A 19,042-nucleotide genomic window follows, 5' to 3' on the forward strand; every position below is an offset into this window, starting at 1 on the left:
ACATACATCTTCTATTTTTTAAGGTCAGGTCTATCCTAGTCTTATCCATTTGAATATAGACGCTGGTCCCTTAGTTAGGCTTTAGTTTTTCCACAATATATACAATATCTCTTAGAGCACCTCATCTAAAGAAGACCAGTAACATCCATTTTCTTTTAACTGGTACCTTCTTCTGCTATAATTACATTGCTCAGACTGTATCCCCAATTTCAGAAGCAAAATAAACAAGAACAGAAGAAATTCTGCCAGGTTTTATTAATTTATCTTATTTAATTATGCCTCCTAATTTCCTAAAACCCAGGTATTGTAGAATATGGATATAAATGTTATTAAGGTAATTAATTTTTTTTCTAAGAGCCTATTACTGCTTCAACAAAGCAGAATCTAATTTCTTTGTATCACAATGAACTACTCCTAAGGTAAATACCTCTAGATTATCCAATATTCAAGGCTTCATAATGAACTTAGCAATTAAAAGTAGTAACCAAAACATAAAATCAGAAAACATAAACATTTCATAGAACTAAAGCCTTCTTAAACTAGCTGTATAAGCCAAGGAAAAATGGACCTTAAAACCATTATGTGGTAAACTCTAAGAATCTGGAATTCAAACAGTCTTGCTTTATTGCATACATGGAGTATTTTTTTTCATGCAAATTTGTATCCTTTAAAAGGTAAATTAGAGGGGTGCCTGGGTGGCTCAGTTGGTTAAGCGTGTGACTTCTACTCAGGTCATGATTTCATGGTCCATGAGTTTCAGCCCAGCATTGGGCTCTGTGCTGACACCTCAGAGCCTGGAAGCTGCTTCAAATTCTTTGTCTTCCTCTCTGCCCCTCCTCTGCTCGCTCGCTCTCTCTCAAAAATAATGAAAAACATTTTTAAAATAAAATTAAAATTAAATTAAATAAAGGTAAATTAGAAAAAGTCATCCAAGTTTGGACTAGAATTTGGTCATGTCAAAAGAGGGATCTAAATGTAGCTGGGCAAGAATCTTGAGAAGAGTTTTTGTTTTTTGTTTTTGTTTTGTTTTCTCTCTTTTTGTATTTGCCTCATTGTCCTTGCCAACAACTGGGAACATAGAAGGGAAAGAATGGGACGTTGTGCACCTGTCTACTGCAGGGGGGACTTGGTTCTGCTGGGTTATGAAACTGCTCTATGTTAGCTTTATATTCAACCTAGAAGCTACACAGCTGGTCACAATTCCCCTGAGTATTGAGGACGCCCAACAGTGATTTTCCAGACAGCTTAACTTGTTTTCAGACATGGTTCAAGAGAACTCTAAGGTTATGATTTAAAAATAAAAATAAAAATAAAAATAACATTTCAGGTTGCTTATCTCTATTTCATTTAGTTCTTTTTATGGAGTTCTGTCTTGTTTTTTCATTTGGAGCAAATTCCTCTGTATCCACACTTTGCTTGACCACCTATTTGTTTCAGTGAATGAGGCTGAAGAGCCACCTTTCTCCAACTGGAAGGCATGGTGTGTGGATGGTCGACGCTTGTGTAGACTCTTTGTGCCCAGTGGCTGGTGGACTGGGGGTCCCAGGTCACTCTGCCTTGTGGCTGCCCTGTGGACGGGCTGGAGGTGGGGTGGCCCCGGGGCTGTGGGCACTGAGGGCGCCCCGGGTGGACAGGGTGGAGGTGGGCTGGGGGAGGTGTGTGCCCTGAGGGTGCCTGGGGGGCGGGGCGGCTGGGGCTCCACGCCGTCCAGGTGGAGGGGGAGCACGAACCGTGAAACTTCCAGCGGCTCCGCTTTCGTGGGGCTCCAAGGCCACACCTGTTACGTTGTACTTGCCCTTTTCCACCGGGGTTGTTTTCCGAGCCCCAGGGCATCTGTGGCAGAGCTCCCGGAGGCGGAGGCGGCAGCGCGCTCCTGGCACCTGGAACTGAGTTTGAGGCCTCTCCGCGGGCTCCCCGGGGCCGAGTGCACGCTGGGGGCGCTCGCCGACCTCTGACCCGGAAGACCTCTAGTCGCTCCACCCCCCACCTTCCGGGCTTCCTGCTAGGCCTGGTTTCTTTGGGTTCTGGTTATTCGTTTGTTTGTTTCTTGGATGTTCAGTTGTTTGTTTTGAGAGAAACAGAGAGACAGGGCAGAGAGAGCCCGGGCAGGGGAGGAGCAGAGAGAGTGGAGAGAGAGATTCCCAAGCAGGGTCCGCCCTGCGGGCCCGGAGCCAGATGGGAGGGTCACCCAAAAATCGTGCCCTGAGCCGGTTGGGTCAGATGCTGAACCGACCAAGCCACCCAGGCGCCCCTCTAGTTGCTCCTTTAAACCACAGCTTTCTCTCTGCGCCCCAGGGCGGGCGAATCTGTACCTGGAGCCTCAGTACCACCCCTGCGGGGGCAACTCCCGGCGTGGGGCTGGGGTCCCTTTGTTATGGAGTCCTCTCTCTCTCTCTGCCTCGGGGTCAGCCCCCAGTACTCCTTCAGGACGAGCTGCCTTATCAACAGGTGCAGATCTGGTGGACCAGGCGAGGCCGGGGTTTTCCTAGCAGCCGGGTGTTCCTAGTGGCCAGGGTCTTCCTGGCGGCCGGGGCCTTCCTGGTGGCCGGGGTTTTCCTAGTGGCGGGGACTTATGTTGGTGGGGTCTTCCTGGCGGCCGGGGTCTTCCTAGTCTCTGTCTGGGAACACAGCCCTGAACTGGCTTCTGGGGAGAGGAAACCTATGGCTCCTTGTTACCAGGCCCAGTGCAAGGCTCTGAGCACATACTCAGCAATCCGTTAATGAATTCCACAATTAAGTGCACTCTCCACTTTTACTTTCCTTATGTTCCTGACTATACGAGTGATTCAGACTTTTTTTTTAAGTTCATGGACTGTAGATGTGCAACTCACCAGCTTGAGTGTGCTAATAGTGTGTTTCTTTCCTTCTCTTTTTCAGTCTGTTCCCAGTATTCTAGAGGCGTGTTCGCCATTTTCGGACTCTACGATAAGAGGTCGGTACACACCTTGACCTCGTTCTGCAGCGCCTTGCACATCTCCCTCATCACACCGAGTTTCCCCACGGAGGGGGAGAGCCAGTTTGTGCTGCAGCTCAGACCGTCCTTGCGGGGCGCGCTCCTGAGTCTTCTGGACCACTACGAATGGAACTGTTTCGTCTTCCTGTACGACACGGACAGGGGTAAGTCGCAATTCCACGCCCACATGAGTAAAACCCTAACTTTCAACCAGAAGTGGCCTGGTGTCACTTTTGTGACTTAGGGAAATAATTTGAGCTCTACTACAGCTAAAATCAGAAAAGGGTCAATGGGTATTATCAGTAATTTTATCTGGAAACTTCTAATTAAATGAGCATTAGATGCACCAGATTATTCATGAGCCAACCATGCTCTGTGACTTAGCTGAAATCAAGATAAATACTTCTTTGAACATTTCTGTGATGATATTTCAGGTACAATCAGGAAATAAATGTCTTTTGCCTCAAGTGCAGATGATCTCATGTCTTGGAATGTCTTTAAGGGAGCAAGTTGATTTTTCTGTCTGCATCTCTATATCTATAATTTTATTTAAAAAAGAAAAAGGAAAAAGAAAGTAGTAGTTGAAGCATATCCATGGGTTTGACATGTGAAACTTGAAGTGAGTAATTGAAATGTGGTGACAGTGCGGTACAGATTTGGGGTAAGGCTTCGGGGCCCTGGCAACCTTACATTTTACCATCACCTATCGGGCTCTGAAGATCAGGAACTGATACTGTGCAACCCATGTGTTGGAAAAACAAGGTGAATAAGTTATTGACAATCATGCATTTTTATACAGGTTTGAGATACTTTGACTTTTCATTGTGAGACATAACTTAAATTTGCATATTCTTTTTTTAATTTTTTCTTTCTATTTAGTGTCTAGAATCACAGCAACAGATTATATTGCAGAATAAACAGCAGGGAACTCCCTTTGGGCTTTTTATCTTCAATATTTTTCCCTTAAAGAGTATATATGACAAGAAGTTGGAATAAAAATTCAAACTGGCAACGTTTTGAGAATATCATTGAATAGAATTCTGTCTGTGCCATGAGTAAAACAATAAGCATAAAACAATGAACAAGCAAAATAAATCTTTTGAAGATGTAATTATCTTCAAAGGCCAAAGCATAATTTCCTATTTTCAGAGATGGTATATCCTATAAGATGTCACACCACTGGTGGTCCTAGTACATTTTATATTGGTTTTCTTGCTAAATTTTCCTTTCAGTAACAAGTTTAGAAAACTTAATATCATCAATGTATTTTTTGCATGATTGCCACGTGCCGTAATTCTCATTTGGAAATATGGGAGCCTACCCATGTCTTGTGATGACATTTTCCAATATCTAAAAATCCAAAGCATCCTAGAGCATGTATGATAGATGAGAGAAATCATTCTGTTCATTTCTAACTTTTGGAAAAATCCTTCAGCAAGAGGACACTGAAAATTGAACCATAAGGCGACTTAAAACAACAATGAGGTATTACTACCTTATTAGAATGGCCAAGATCCAGATGACTGACAATGACACATGCTGGTGAGCATGCAGAGCAACAGGGGCTCTTGTTCATTGTTGGTGAGAATGCAAAATGGTACAGTCGTTTGAAAGTCAAGGTGGCAGTTGTTTACAAAACTAAATACGTGCTTACCTTGTGATGTAGCATTCATGCTCTTTGGTATTTACCTATAAGTGGAAAACTTATGTCCCCGCAAAAACCTGCACACAGATACTTATAGCACCTTTATTCATAATTACCAGAACTCAGAAGCAACAAAATGTCCTTCAGTAGGTGGATGTATAAATAAATGTTGTTCATCCAGACAATGGAATATTATTCAATGAGCTATCAGTACATTAAAAAACATGCAGGGACCTTAAATGCAGAGTCCTACTAAGTGTAGAAGCCAATCTGAAAAGGCTGCATGCTGTATTTCAACTATATGACGTTCTGGAAAAGGCAAAGCTATGGACACAGTAAAGAGATTAGTGGTTGCCAGAGGTTAAGGGGAAAGAGGGATGAACAGGTGAATCACAGAGGATTTGTCAGGCAGCGAAGTTGCTCAGTATGATGCTGGCATTGGATCATGATGTGACACTATGATAATGGTAGACATGTCATTATACATTTGCCCAAACACATAGAACGTCTGAAACCAAGGGTGAACCCTAATGTAAACCGAGGACTTTAGGTGATAATGATATGTCAGTATAGCTTCATCAGTTGTAACATATGAATGTCAGATGCAAAAAAAAAAAAAAAAAAAAATTACACCTGAATAAAGTTGACTTACGATGTTAAAAAATTGAATCATGATGTAAAGAAATACATACTGGGATATATATAGATGAGACTGTTCTTTATGTGGTTCTTTATGATATAGCTCAGTTTGTCACTTTGGGCACAAGATCCTTATTTTATGACATCTTGATCTCATAGAAATATCAGTGGGTCCTGTGTCTTACTTTTTCCCTCTGTGCCTGGGTCCATCAGTCTCTGGCAAGAAGAAGGTTGTAGGCGTTCGAGCATCAGCCTCCCTACCAAACAGGGATTCAAAGTGGTGCTTTGCTTTCACACTAGTATGTACTTTCTGGGATCCTCACCCCTGTGTAGCACATCAGATGCTCCAACCCTGAGCCATGTCCCATCCCGTCTGTCCAGGAATCTCTCTAGTATAAGCAGGCCTATTTCGTTCTTGAAAGAATCTTTCTCCTGGCTGAGTTTCTGCCTCCCAAGGCTTAAACCCTTCATGGAACAAGCTCTGTTTCTTCTAATATGGCATCTTGTTACCTTTAACATTCCTATTGGCTTGCTGAACAAAGCCTGCTTTTCCTTGTTGTCTCCCTGTCCTGCTTTTAACCAGCTAATGCAAGTCATGCTCTCAAATTTCTGAATTCTCTCTAGTAGCTGCTGCAGGATGAACAGCCAGCCATTTGCACTGCCTTCTGGTAGAGTAATACAACCCATCTTCAAAACAGACACCTTTATCCCAAGGGGTAATTGCATGAATGAAAGAATAACATATCAGGAAGATGGCTCTTTATATTTTTTACTGAAGTATATTTGACGTACGATGTTATATTAGTTTCAGGGGTACAACATAGTGACTCAACACTTCTGTGCATTACTCAGTGTTCACCACAATAAGTGTGGTCACCATCTGTCACCATACAGTGTTATTACAGTATCGACTCTATTCCCTATGCTGTACTTTTCATCTCTGTGATTTACTTATTTTATAAATGGAAATTTGTGGCCGTGTCGTGGTGTTGAGATGGTTCACTCTATCATGACATGGCCGTGCTTCCCGATATTATTGGTTTCAATTAAGTACTTGCAAAAGACAGTAATAATTTTTTCTCCCTTTGAAATTGTTGTGCTCATTTTATAAGTTTAGGATCACAAGATCAATTTATTTCTTCTTAGATAGTGGGCTTAAAATTATGTATCACTATCACCAACCGAGGTATGAACTTCAGTTGTGAGCTTGATTAATTTCTCTCATAAACATAGTTGGCTAAGAGTCATCAGTATTTTCACATCATGCAGAAAAAGAGAGCACACATCCACTTTAAAGATAAGAATTTTTTTTATAATGTACAAAACCACCTGTCAAGAAATAAGATGGTTTAGTACATTTTAGTACTTTTCTCTGATCTTCAGTTATCCTTAACTGTTTATTTCAACATTTTTCCTGTTACAAATAACTGCCTTAATATGGCCCTGAATTTCTCCACAATCTTGAGTGGAACATGGCTGTCTGATGTGTCATAAATCATTATTTTGGAATATGTTATCTCATTGATCCACTTAGTTATTTCTGAAATCTTAATCCCCGTAGTGATACACTGATCTTATAAAATATAAGAGCTTGGGGCGCCTGGGTGGCTCAGTCGGTTAAGTGGCCGACTTCAGCTCAGGTCACGATCTCGCGGCCCGTGAGTTCGAGCCCGGCGTCAGGCTCTGTGCTGACAGCTCAGAGCCTGGAGCCTGTTTCAGATTCTGTGTCTCCCTCTCTCTGATCCTCCCCTGTTCATGCTCTGTCTCTCCCTGTCTCAAAAATAAATAAAACGTTAAAAAAAAATTAAAAAAAAAATAAAAATAAAAAAAATAAAATACAAGAGCTTCACTCTGTCATAACTTAAGGTAGTGTTTTTATGATGAATTGTCGTCAAAGGAATGATATTTTCTTTCCTCTGATGTAAGACTTCTCTTCAAGTTCTGCTCTGCTCTTGGTGAACTGTGTGAACCTACCTGTATGTTTGTCCACATATGTCAGGGAGAAATAGAGACAGGGACAGAGAAGGAGGAAAGTTGAACTGCATTGTCTTTAAGGTCCATTCATGTTATCTTTAATGTTTCTTTATATTCCAGATGGTATTGTATATAAATAAATATGTATTATATTCCAAATTCCTTCCCAGAAACGGTCGGCAGAAAAAGAAAGATGGTAGGTCACATAAGCATCCTGTTTATCAGGTGGCTCCCGGCTTCTTTTCACTTGACGGCCTCTCAAAGAAGAAGAGAGTGTTTGTCCATTTATTCGTTCAGTTTATGCACTTACCATTCAATAAAAATGTATTGTTCACCTTGTCTGTATCGGACACTTTGATACGTATTTAGAATGCAGTGACGGGGGTGCCTGGGTGGCTCAGTCGGGTAAATGTCCAGCTTTAGCTCAGGTCATGATCTCAGATCACGGGTTCGAGTCCCAGGTCTGGCTTTTCACTGATGGAGTGGAGCCTGCTTCCTTCCGATTCTCTGTCTCCCTCTCTTTGTTCCCCTCCCTTGCTTTCTCCCTTGCTTTTTTAAAAAAAAAAATTTTTTTAACTTAAAAAAAATTTTAATTTTAAATTTTAAAAAGTTTTTTTTAAAAAGAATGCAGTGATGAGCAAGACTGTACTAGGATGAAGTTAACTCACCTGCTATAGCTTCATTAGGAAATGGCACACAAGATTCTGTTTGATAGCCAAGAGCTTGCCTTTGAGACACAGTGTGATGTTTTTACATTTGGAATAAAACTTTGGTAAGATTTTTGAGTTGATAAATTTAAGGCTATTGAATATGTTTGAAATGTTGCTTATGAACCTGAAGATCTGAATATTAAATTTTAATTAGTTACCTTAAGTAGCCACATTTGCCTAATGGCTACCTACCATATGAGACAACACAGTGTATCTAAACAATGAGCTCATTTGGAACAACATATTTTAGTTTGAGTGAGATGTCCAAATCTTTTCTCAATTCATGTAGGAAAAGAACTTAGAGAACACCCTGTGCAGAATCCTTTTTTATAGTAATTTTCACATTACATTATGTGTATATTTATATATCTTTTCTTCCCCCAGAAATATATCTTTTAGCAGTAATTATTATATCTTGCTGCACTTATATCTTTTCTGTGTAGCATAGTAACCCCTAATAAGTATGCCATAAACATGAAGTGGATGAATGACTTAATCAAAGTCCTTGATCTTTCTTTCCTTTTTCTCTTTCTTTCTTTCTTTCTCTTTCTTTCTTTTTCTTTACTTTTCTGTCTTTTTCTCTCTTTCCCTCTCTCTTTCCCTCTTTATCTCTCCCCCTCTCCCTCTCTCCCCCTTCCTGCCTGCCTTCCTTCCTTCCTTCCTTCCTTCCTTCCTTCCTTCTTGGCAGTATTACACTATAGATATACAAAAATTTGTCCATTTATCTCTTGATGACCATTTGGGCTGTTTCCAGTTTTGGATTATTATAAATAAAGCTGCTATGAACCAAAAAAAAAAAAACAAACAAACAAAGTCCTTGACAATAGGTATCAAATAATTTTGATGCTCTCATAACTAATCATGTAATTCAAATTTTATTAATGATACCATGTGTTTTTTTAAAATCTTTGTTTATTTTTGAGAGAGAGAGAACATGAGCAGGGAGGGACAGAGAGAAAGAGAGAGAATCCCAAGCAGGCTCCATGCTGACAGCTGAGAGCCCAACACGGGACTCAAATTCATGAGCCAAGAGATCATGACAGAGCCAATGCTGAATACTTAATCGACTGAGCCACCCAGGTGCCTCAATTGTTTTGTTTTGTTTTTTAATGATACCGTATTTTAATGTATCAAATAATTCCTATATTAGTCAAAATGAAAAATTCTCCTATAGAGATGGTCCTTGAATTAAATTTTTTCTTATCATGAAAAAGTATGGAGCAGCCTGAAAAAGAACATCCTTTTTTTTTTTTTTAAATATAATTTATTGTCAAATTGGCTAAAATGTAGTGTGTACAGTGTGCTCTTGGTTTTGGGGTAGATTCCCGTGGTTCATCACTTACATATAACACCCAGTGCTCATCCCAGCAAGTGCCCTCCTCTATACCCATCATCCATTTTCCCCTCCCCCCCAATCCCCCATTAACCCTCAGTTTGTTCTCAGTATTTAAGAGTTTCTTATGGTTTGCCTCCCTGCCTCTCTGTAACTATTTTTTCCCCTTCCCTTCCCCATGATCATCTGCTCAGTTTCTCAAGTTCCACATATGAGTGGAAATGTGATATCTGTCCTTCTCTGACTGACTTATTTCACCTAGCATAATACCCTCCAGTTCCATCCATGTTGCTAAAATGGCAGGATTTCATTCTTCCTCATTGCCAAGTAGTATTCCATTGTATATATAAACCTCATCTTCTTTATCCGTTCATCAGTTGATAGACATTTAGGCTCTTTCCATAATTTGGCTATTGTTGAAAGTGCTGCTATAAACATTGGGGTACATGTACCCTTGTGCATCAGCATTCCAGTATCCCTTGGATAAATTCCCAGCAATGCTATTGCTAGGTCATAGGGTAGTTCTATTTTTAGTTTTTTCAGGAACCTCCACACTGTTTTCCAGAGTGGCTGCACCAGTTTGCAAAAAACATGGAACGCTTCATGAATTTGTGTATCATCCTTGCACAAGGGCCAGGCCAGTCTTCTCTGTATCGTTACAGTTTTAGTATATGTGCTGCTGAAGTGAGCACTGAAAAAGAACATTCTTGATTTAGATATAATCAAGCTAAATATTTAAAACACTTTAAAATAATCCATATTTTTGGCATTATAAAACCTTGAATTTTTGTCAAATCTACTTAACAAGATGTCATTTTTCCTTGAGCGAAAAAGAGATGTTAATTTAAATAATATAAGAAGTCATTATTTTCTCACTTGAAATAGATGTTTTCAAAGGAAAATATTTTTTACTTCTGTGTATTGCACAGAATTGTACATATTTATGATGCATCTATGGCCATTCCCAACACCATGGGTCACAAGATGAATTTATGATCAAGGGAGAGATGAAGAGATATAAACCTAATATTTAAAAATTCTTTTTTTTTAATGTTCATTTATTTATTTATTTTGAGAGAGAGGGAGAGAGAGAATCCCAAGCAGGCTCCATGCTATCATCTGAGACTTGATGTGGGCTCGATCTCACAAACTGTGTGATCATGACCTGAGCCGAAATCAAGCATTGGATGCTTAAATGACTGAGCCACCCAGGTGCCCCTAACATTTAAAACTTGTAAGGATCACTGTCATTGTTTTTCATGCACCCATTCTGGAGGCCAGAGTAAGCAGTGGCTGGTGCTATTCTTGTTTTATTTCATCCTTCTCTTTAATGCTTAATGTTCAACGTTTTATCGCATTGGCCGTTTCCAGGTTCACAGCGTTATTTCAGGGGTTGCTGAATATCTTTTGTTCAATATATGAATTATTACTATAACATTATGTAAATTGTCCCTAGGAGACATGGATTTGGCAAGACATAGAGTAGAAAACTTTAATTTGGGTTGGTTTGGCTTATTTCCTTTGGCCTGTTTTTTTTTTTTTTTAACAAAACTATATTCTACACATAGCATAACATATTTTGAAAAACCTAGGAAACAACGTTGTGGGTGGCATAATGTATGTGTGCTGCTCCCCTGCGCTGAAGCCAGAGCAAGGAGGGAAGGGGGTGGAGAGGGGAGCTTGGGTGGGGAGGGCAGAGATCTTGCTATTTTATTTCTACTTTTTGGGTTTTGCTGCATACATGCCTTTTATTTTTAAACTGCCTCAAATCCTTTTGCAAAAAGAGTCGAGATCTAAATCACAGAAATAGGAACAAATTAAGAGGCATGAGATACCTTTCCACAATACCTCTCTTAACTTTCCAGTAAATAAGCCTATTGAATAAATGGCTCCAGAGAGCTCGTCTGCCTTCCCTTCGGGTTCTCAGCTCCACTTCTCTATTTCTTCTCACATTGCCCTATTCTTTTACTCTTTCCCTCCTTCCTGAATCACAACATAGAGTGTTTAGGCAACATGGTTCCATGGACCTGGGAACCTCAGTCCTCTGTCACTCATTACCAGCATGGGCTTGTGGTAAACTCACGTCCATAGGTAATGTAGGGGGATAACAGAGCAGAAAAGTGCAAGGAATATGGTGTAATGACTTCAGTTCACACCAAAATAATATCACTGGCTCTGCTTCTTCTTTGAACTTCCTTTCTGAGAGGTGTGAGATGGGGAACATTTTCAGGGGTGACTGAGCACCTGTCACCTGGCCTCGGAGCTGCTCAGAGGAGTGCTGAGTGTGTAGGGGTGCTTACGACTTCCCGCCTCCCAGTTTCCAGTTACTGCGCAGGTTCATGTGACGCCAGCACACATCTCCCATGAATTGTGCCACTTACAATGCTTATGGCCCAATTTTCTTATTAAAAACAAAATTAGAAACACATTAGCAAAACAGAGATCTTTGATGTATAAGTTCAGGAGAAGTTAGAATCTTTCAGACACTAACCTGGTGTTATCCAAGAAGGGATGAAAATTTATCTTTAGTGCTTGGTACATTCAGCCTCATTTCAGTGTATTTCCTAATCCTCAGGGAAAACACCTTTAACTGTAAAACCCTCACTGGGATGAAGAGGAGTTCCCTTTTTATAAACTTCCCATGGCGACCTCAGGCATTTATCTTTGTTTATAATTAACTCATTAGGATTTAGACTGTTTTTTATGGCTCACTTAAATATGTTTGCTTACTGATATTTATTACATTTTTCATCAGGCTGATGATGCCAAATATTTACTTGTTACCAGCTGCCAAGTGTGAGGCTAGCCCATTCTGTCAGGAGGAGAACACACTTCACTCTGTGTTTCAAGCATGTATCACTGCCTTCCTGCTGGAGCCGGGCCAGTGGGAGAGCAAAGAAAAAAACCATGTGTAAACATAACAATGGAGCTTCCTATGGCGATTCTAACTTGTAATTGAGGGAGAAAAAGTAATCATAAGCTGGCAAGGCAGCCCCTGCTCCCTCTACAGTATCTCCTTTGGTGGCACTGCAGTGTCTGTCTTCGGCCCTCATTAACCCAATTCCACAGGCTGGCACCTCTGCGGGTTAGGAGGGGGGGATAGTGGATGGAGGGGCACATGCATGGGGTGAAGGAACCCTGGTGGGTATTTTCATAAAGAGGGTTACATGTGCCATCCCTTTTCCCTGGGGAGAGGAGGCAAAGGGAGGCACGTGTATGTCTGTCCCCTCCCACCTTCCCTGGTTACAGAATGAAGGAGTTGAGGGCAAGGGCTGGAAGTGCCATCCTTGTGCTAAAATCCCACAAGGATGATGAGCCAGAACCATACTGCCAGACAAGGGGGTTCTCGAAGAACAGTGCCATAAAGCTACAATGAGGGGTGCTGGAAGTGCCATGCTTGTGCTCAAATCCCACAAGTATGATGAACCAGAACCACACTGCCAAACAAGAGTGTTCTCGAAGAACAATGCCATAAAGGTACAACAAGCATAGGCAGAGAAGGGGCCAGAGTGAGGAGCAGGACCATAAGCAGTGTGTGGACAGATTGGACATATTCTAGAGACACACAGAGCCTACACTTGCTCTTGTGCCAGCAGCCTTCCACACATTCATTTGAAAGAGACCCAAGTGGACTGGCAGGGAAAGTAAATATGCAGCCTTCCACCAACATTTATGCCGGGTCTGTTTGGTTGTCATGTAGAAGGCACTAGACAGATGCATTGTTGACTGACTGACAAACTACCTGTCAACATGGTCCTCCATTCACGTTTGCTTCCCATTGTTGGTGCTCAGTGTGAAGAGAAGAGCAAGCAGATCTGGGTAGGACCGTTGGAGCCCCTGCACCCTAGAAAGGTCATTGCGTTGGCCCCATTGACATGCACTGTTCAAACACACAAAATACAGGAGGAGCCAAGTTGGTGGAACAGCATGGAAGTTTTTTTGTGTCTTGCATCTATGAAATACAGCCAGATCAACATTAAACCATCCTGCACACCTAGAAAATTGATTTGAGGATTAACACAACAATCTGCACAACCTGAACCACAGAACTCAGCAGGAATTCACCCCAAAAGAAAAAGCGGGAAGAAACGACAGCCAGAGACTTAACCAAAACAGATACAAGTAGGATGTCTGAACCACAATTTAGAATCACGATAATAAGAATATTAGCTGGAGTCAAAAATAGATTAGAATCCCTATCTGTGGAGATAAAAGAAGTAAAAGCTAGTCAGGATGAAATAAAAAATGCTATAACTGAGCTGCAATCTATAATGCATGCCATGGCAGCAAGGATGGATGAGGCAGAGCAGCAAATCAGCGACATAGAGACAAACTTTTGAGGAATAATGAAGCAGAAAAAAAGAGGGAGACTAAGGCAAAAGAGCATGATTTAAGATTTAGAGAAACAAGTGACTCATTAAAAAGGAACAACATCAGAATCATAGGGGTCTCAGAAGATGAAGAGAGAGAAAAAGGAGTAGAAGAGTTATGTGAGCAAATCATAGAGGAAAACTTTCCTAACCTGAGGAAAGACAGACATCAAAATCCAGGAACCACAGAGGACTCCCATTAGATTCAACAAAAACTGACCATCAACGAGGCATATCATAGTCAAATTCACAAAACACTCAAGCAAGGAAATAATCCTGAAAGCAGCAAGGGGTAAAAAGTCCTTAACTTACAAGGGAGGACAGATCAGGTTTGCAGCAGACCTATCCACAGAAACTTGGCAGGCCAGAAAGGAATGGCAGGATATATTTAATGTGCTATATCGGAAAAATATGCAGCCACAAATTCTTTGTACAGCAAGGCTGTCATTCAAAATAGAAGGAGAGATTAGAAGTAGCCCAGACAAACTAAAAGAGTTCATGACCAATAAACCATCCCTGCAAGAAATTTTAAGGGGGACTCTCTGAGGGGAGAAAAGACTAAATAAATAAATAAATAAATAAATAAATAAATAAATAAATACCAAAAGCAACAAAGACTAGAAAGGACCAGAGAACACCACCAGAAACTCCCAGCTCTACAGGCAACATAATGGCAATAAACTCATATCTTTCAGTACTCACTCTGAATGCCAGTGAACTAAATGCTCCAATCGAAAGATACAGGGTAACAGAATGGATAAGAAAACAGGATCCATCTATATGCTGTTTACAAGGGACCCACTTTAGACCTAAAGACACCTTCAGATTGAAAATAAGGCGATGGAGAACCATCTACCATGCTAATGGTTGACAAAAGAAGACTGGAGTAGCCATACGTATATCAGACAATCTAGACTTTAAAATAAAGACTATTACAAGAGATGATGAAAGGCATTATATCATAATTAAGGAGTCTATCCATCAAGAAGACATAACAGTTGTAAACATTTATGCTCCAAATGTGAAAGCACCCAAATATATAAATTGATTAATCCCAAACATAAACTCATTGATAATAATACAATAATAGTAGGAGACTTCAACACCCCACTTACAACAATGGACAGATCATCTAAACAGAAAATCAACAAGGAAACAATGGCTTTGAATGACACACTGGACCAAATGGACTTAACAGATATATTCAGAACATTTCATCCTAAAGCACCAGAATATACATTCTTCTCCAGTGTACATGTAATGTGCTCCGGAATAGACCACATACTGGGACACAAATCAGCCCTCAGCAAGTACAAAAAGATCGAGATCATACTTTGCGTATTTTCAGACCACAACACTATGAAACTTGAAATTAACCACAAATAACTTGGAAAGGTAACAAATACTTGGAGACTGAAGAACATCCTACTAAAGAATGAATGGACTAACCAACAAGTTAAAGAAGAAATTAAAAAGTACATGGAAGCCAATGAAAATGATAACACCACAGCCAAAAACCTCTGGGACACAGCAAAGGTGGTCATAAGAGGGAAGTGTATAGCATCCAGGCCTTCCTAAAGAAGGAAAAATGGTCTCAGATACACATCCTAAACTTACACCTTAAAGAGTTGGAAAAAGAGCAGCAAATAAAACCCCAAACCAGCAGAAGACAGAAACTAATGAAAATTAGAGCAGAAATTAATGCTATTGAGAAACAACAACAACAACAACAACAACAACAACAACAAAAAAAAAAAAACAGTAGAACAGATCAGTGAAACCAGAAGCTCGTTCTTTGAAAGAATTAACAAAATTGATAAACCACTAGCCAGTTTAATCAAAAGGAAAGTACCCAAATAAATAAAATCAATAAGGCAAGAGAAGAGATCACACTGACACAGCAGAAGTAAAACCAATAATAAGAGAATATTATGAGCAATTATATGCCAATAAAATGGGCAATCTGGAAGAAATGGACAAATTCCTAGAAACATATACACTACCAAAACTGAAATAGGAAGAGATAGAAAATTTGTACAGACCCATAATCAGTAAAGAAATCGAATTAGTAATCAAAAATGTCCCAAAAAACAAGAGTCCAGGGCCAGATGGCTTTGAAGGGGAATTCTACCAAACATTTAAGGAAGAGTTAACACCTATTCTCTTGAAGCTGTCCCAAAAAATAGAAATGGAAGGAAAACTTCCAAACTCTTTCTATGAAGCCAACATTACCTTGATTCCAAAACCGGACAAAGACCCCACTGATGAATATGGATGCAAAAATCCTCAACAAGATATTAGCCAACCAGATCCAACAATATATTAAAAACATTATTCACCATGACCAAGTGGGATTTGTACCTGGGATGCAGGGCTGGTTCAATATCTGCAAAACAATCAATGTGATTCATCACATCAATAAAAGGACAAGAACCACATGATCCTCTCAATAGATGCAGAGAAAGCATTTGACAAAATACAGCATCCTTTCTTGATAAAAACCCTTAAGAAAGGAGGGATAGAAGGGTCATACCTTGAGATCATAAAAGCCATATATGAAAGACCCAATGCTAATATCATCCTCAATGGGGAAAAACTGAGAGCTTCCCCCTAAGGTCAGGAACAAGACAGGGATGTCCACTCTCGCCACTGTTATTCAACATAGTATTGGAAGTCTTAGCCTCTGCAATCAGACAACACCAAGAAATAAAAGGCATCCAAATCGGCCAGGAGGAGGACAAACTTTCACTCTTCGCAGATGACATGATACTCTATATGGAAAACCCAAAAGATTCCACCAAAAAACTGCTAGAACTGATTCTTAAATTCAGCAAAGTTGCAGGATATAAAATCAGTGCACAGAAATCAGTTCCTATACACCAACAATGAAGAAACAGAGAAATCAAGGAAGTGATCCCATTTACAATTGCACCAAAAGCCATAAAATACCTAGGAATAAATCTAACCAAAGAGGTGAACAATCTACCCACTGAAAACTATAGGAGCTTATGAAATAAATTGAAGAAGACACAAAAATTGGAAAAAGATTCCATGCTCCTGGATAGGAAGAACAAATATTGTTAAAATGTCAATAGTACCCAAAACAATCTACATATTCACTGAAATCCCTATCAAAATAACACTAGCATTCTTCACAGAACTAGAACAAACACCCCTACAATTTGTATGGAACCAGAAAAGACCCTGAGTAGCCAAAGCAATCTTGAAACAGAAAACCAAAGCAGGAGGCATCACAATCCTGGACTTTGTATTACAAAGCTGTAATCATCAAGACAGTATGGTACTGGCACAAAAACAGACACTCACATCACTGGAACATGGACCCACAGACGTATGGCCAACTAATCTTTGACAAAATAAGAATGGCAGTCTCTTCAGCAAGTAGTGGTGGGAAAACTGGACAGCGACATGCAGAAAAATGAACCTGGACCACTTTCTTACACCATACACAAAAATAAACTCAAAATGGGTGAAAAACCTAAATGTAAGACAGGAAGTGATCAGAATCCTCGAGGAGAAAGCAAGCAAAAACCTCTTTGACCTTGGTCACAACAACTCCTTACTCAACATGTCTCTAGAGGCAAGGGAAAGAAAAGCAAAAATGAACTATTGGAACCTCACCAAAATAAAAAGCTTTTGCATGGTGAAGGAAACAGTCAGCAAAACTAAAAGACAACTGATGAAATGGGAGAAGATGTTTGCAAATGACATATCAGATAAAGGGTTAGTATCCAAAATCTGTAAAGAACTTATCAAACTAAACCCAAAAAACAAATAATCCAGTGAAGAAATGGACAAAAGACATGGCAAAAGACATGTCATCCAGATTGCCAACTGACACATGAAAAAATGCTCAACATCACTCATCATCAGGGAAATACAAACCAAAACCACAATGAGATACCCCCCCACACCTGTCAGAATGGCTAATATTAACAACTCAGGCAACAACGGATGTTGACAAGAATGCAGAGAAAGAGGATCTCTTTTGCACTGCTGGTAGAAATGGAAACTGGTGCAGCCACTCTGGAAAACAATATGCAGGTTCCTCAAAAAATTAAAAATAGAACTACCCTACAACCCACCAATTGCACTACTAGGTATTTATCCAAGGGATACAGATGTGCTCTTTCGAAGGGACACTTGCACCACAATGTTTATAGTAGCACTATCAACAATAGCTAAAGTATGGAAAGAGGCCAAATGTCCATCGATGGAGGAATGGAGAAAGAAGATGTGGTATAAATATATACAATTGAGTATTACTCACCAATCAAAAAGAATGAAATCTTGCCATTTGCAACTATGTGGATGGAACTGGAGGGTATTATGCTAAGTGAAATAACTCAGAGAAAGACAAATATCATATGACTTCACTCATATGAGGACTTTAAGAGACAAAACAGGTGAACATAAGGGAAGAGAAGCAAAACTAATATAAAAACAGGGAGGGGGACAAAACATAAGAGACTCGTGAATATGGAGAACAAAGAGAGAGTTACTGGAGGGGTTTTAGGAGGGGTGAAGTGCTAAATGTGTAAGAGTCCTTAGGGAATCTACCCCTGAATTCATTGTTGCACTATATGCTAACTAACTTGGATGTAAATTAAAAAAATAAAATAAAAATCAAACACACAAATTATAAACAGTTGTATGGAAGTCCAACAGAGCTCTGTTTCCCCCCCCCATGGTCACTATATTAATGCTTCTTTTGAAATACTAAACTCGTATAGAAAATTGTATCATGATAGACCCCTGAGCATGTACTCAACCTGCCAGCTGAGTTATTTAGCCACGTCTGAGGACTAACGGGAGGGAGCATGTTCCTGGAGGATCCTTAGATTGATGTAATGTGAGTATCATGTTTTAGCAGTTTTCTTATCTCAGACAGAGAAACTGTAAAGCTTTTGGACTGGCTCCATCTTTTCAGCAATCCTCACCTTTCTAAAGCCGTAAGTCTGCAAATGACTTGTTATTTTCTGACAACTTAGCCATTTAAAAAACAAAAAAAAACTGCTTAACTGAAGATCTGGGGGAAGATCTTTCTTTATGAGCTCTGACTAAACATATTGCCTCAAGATCATCTAAGATTCTCTCTCTCCCTCTCTCTCTGCCCCTCCCCCACTTGTTCCTTCTCCCTCCCTCTCTCTCTCTCTCTCTCTCTCTCTTTCTCTTTCTCTCTCTCCCTTACTATAAAAATGGAACAAATGTTAATGTAATAACAGTGCACAATATAGGCTGAAATCCTTACAGTGCGAAACTTATGCCAGAGGTCAGGTTTACTCAAGTGATAACGCTTTGTAGTTAGTCACCATGTTCCACTCGATTCTAGTGCTTGACGTGACACCTCTGCACGTACCGTTCCCGCAGCCTCCGCCTTTAGTGCACATCTCTGTT

General features: G+C 40.1%; 1 protein-coding gene and 1 non-coding gene across 2 annotated transcripts in view; one reads left to right on the plus strand and one right to left on the minus strand.

Annotated features, from left to right (window-relative positions):
• GRIA4 (glutamate ionotropic receptor AMPA type subunit 4) overlaps positions 1 to 19,042 on the plus strand; it is a 263,655-nt gene that overhangs the window by 15,048 nt on the left and 229,565 nt on the right. Inside the window, exons 2-4 of the mRNA XM_042905825.1 lie at positions 1,823 to 1,970; positions 2,095 to 2,448; positions 2,878 to 3,117. Of these exons, the coding sequence (XP_042761759.1) occupies positions 1,823 to 1,970; positions 2,095 to 2,448; positions 2,878 to 3,117 (742 nt within the window). The remainder of the gene's footprint in view (positions 1 to 1,822; positions 1,971 to 2,094; positions 2,449 to 2,877; positions 3,118 to 19,042) is intronic.
• LOC122201472 lies at positions 9,840 to 9,946 on the minus strand. Its single transcript, XR_006194184.1, has one exon. It is a non-coding gene; the product is annotated as a U6 spliceosomal RNA (small nuclear RNA).

Source organism: Panthera leo, chromosome D1 (genome assembly GCF_018350215.1).
Source record: "Panthera leo isolate Ple1 chromosome D1, P.leo_Ple1_pat1.1, whole genome shotgun sequence".
NCBI lineage: Eukaryota > Metazoa > Chordata > Mammalia > Carnivora > Felidae > Panthera > Panthera leo.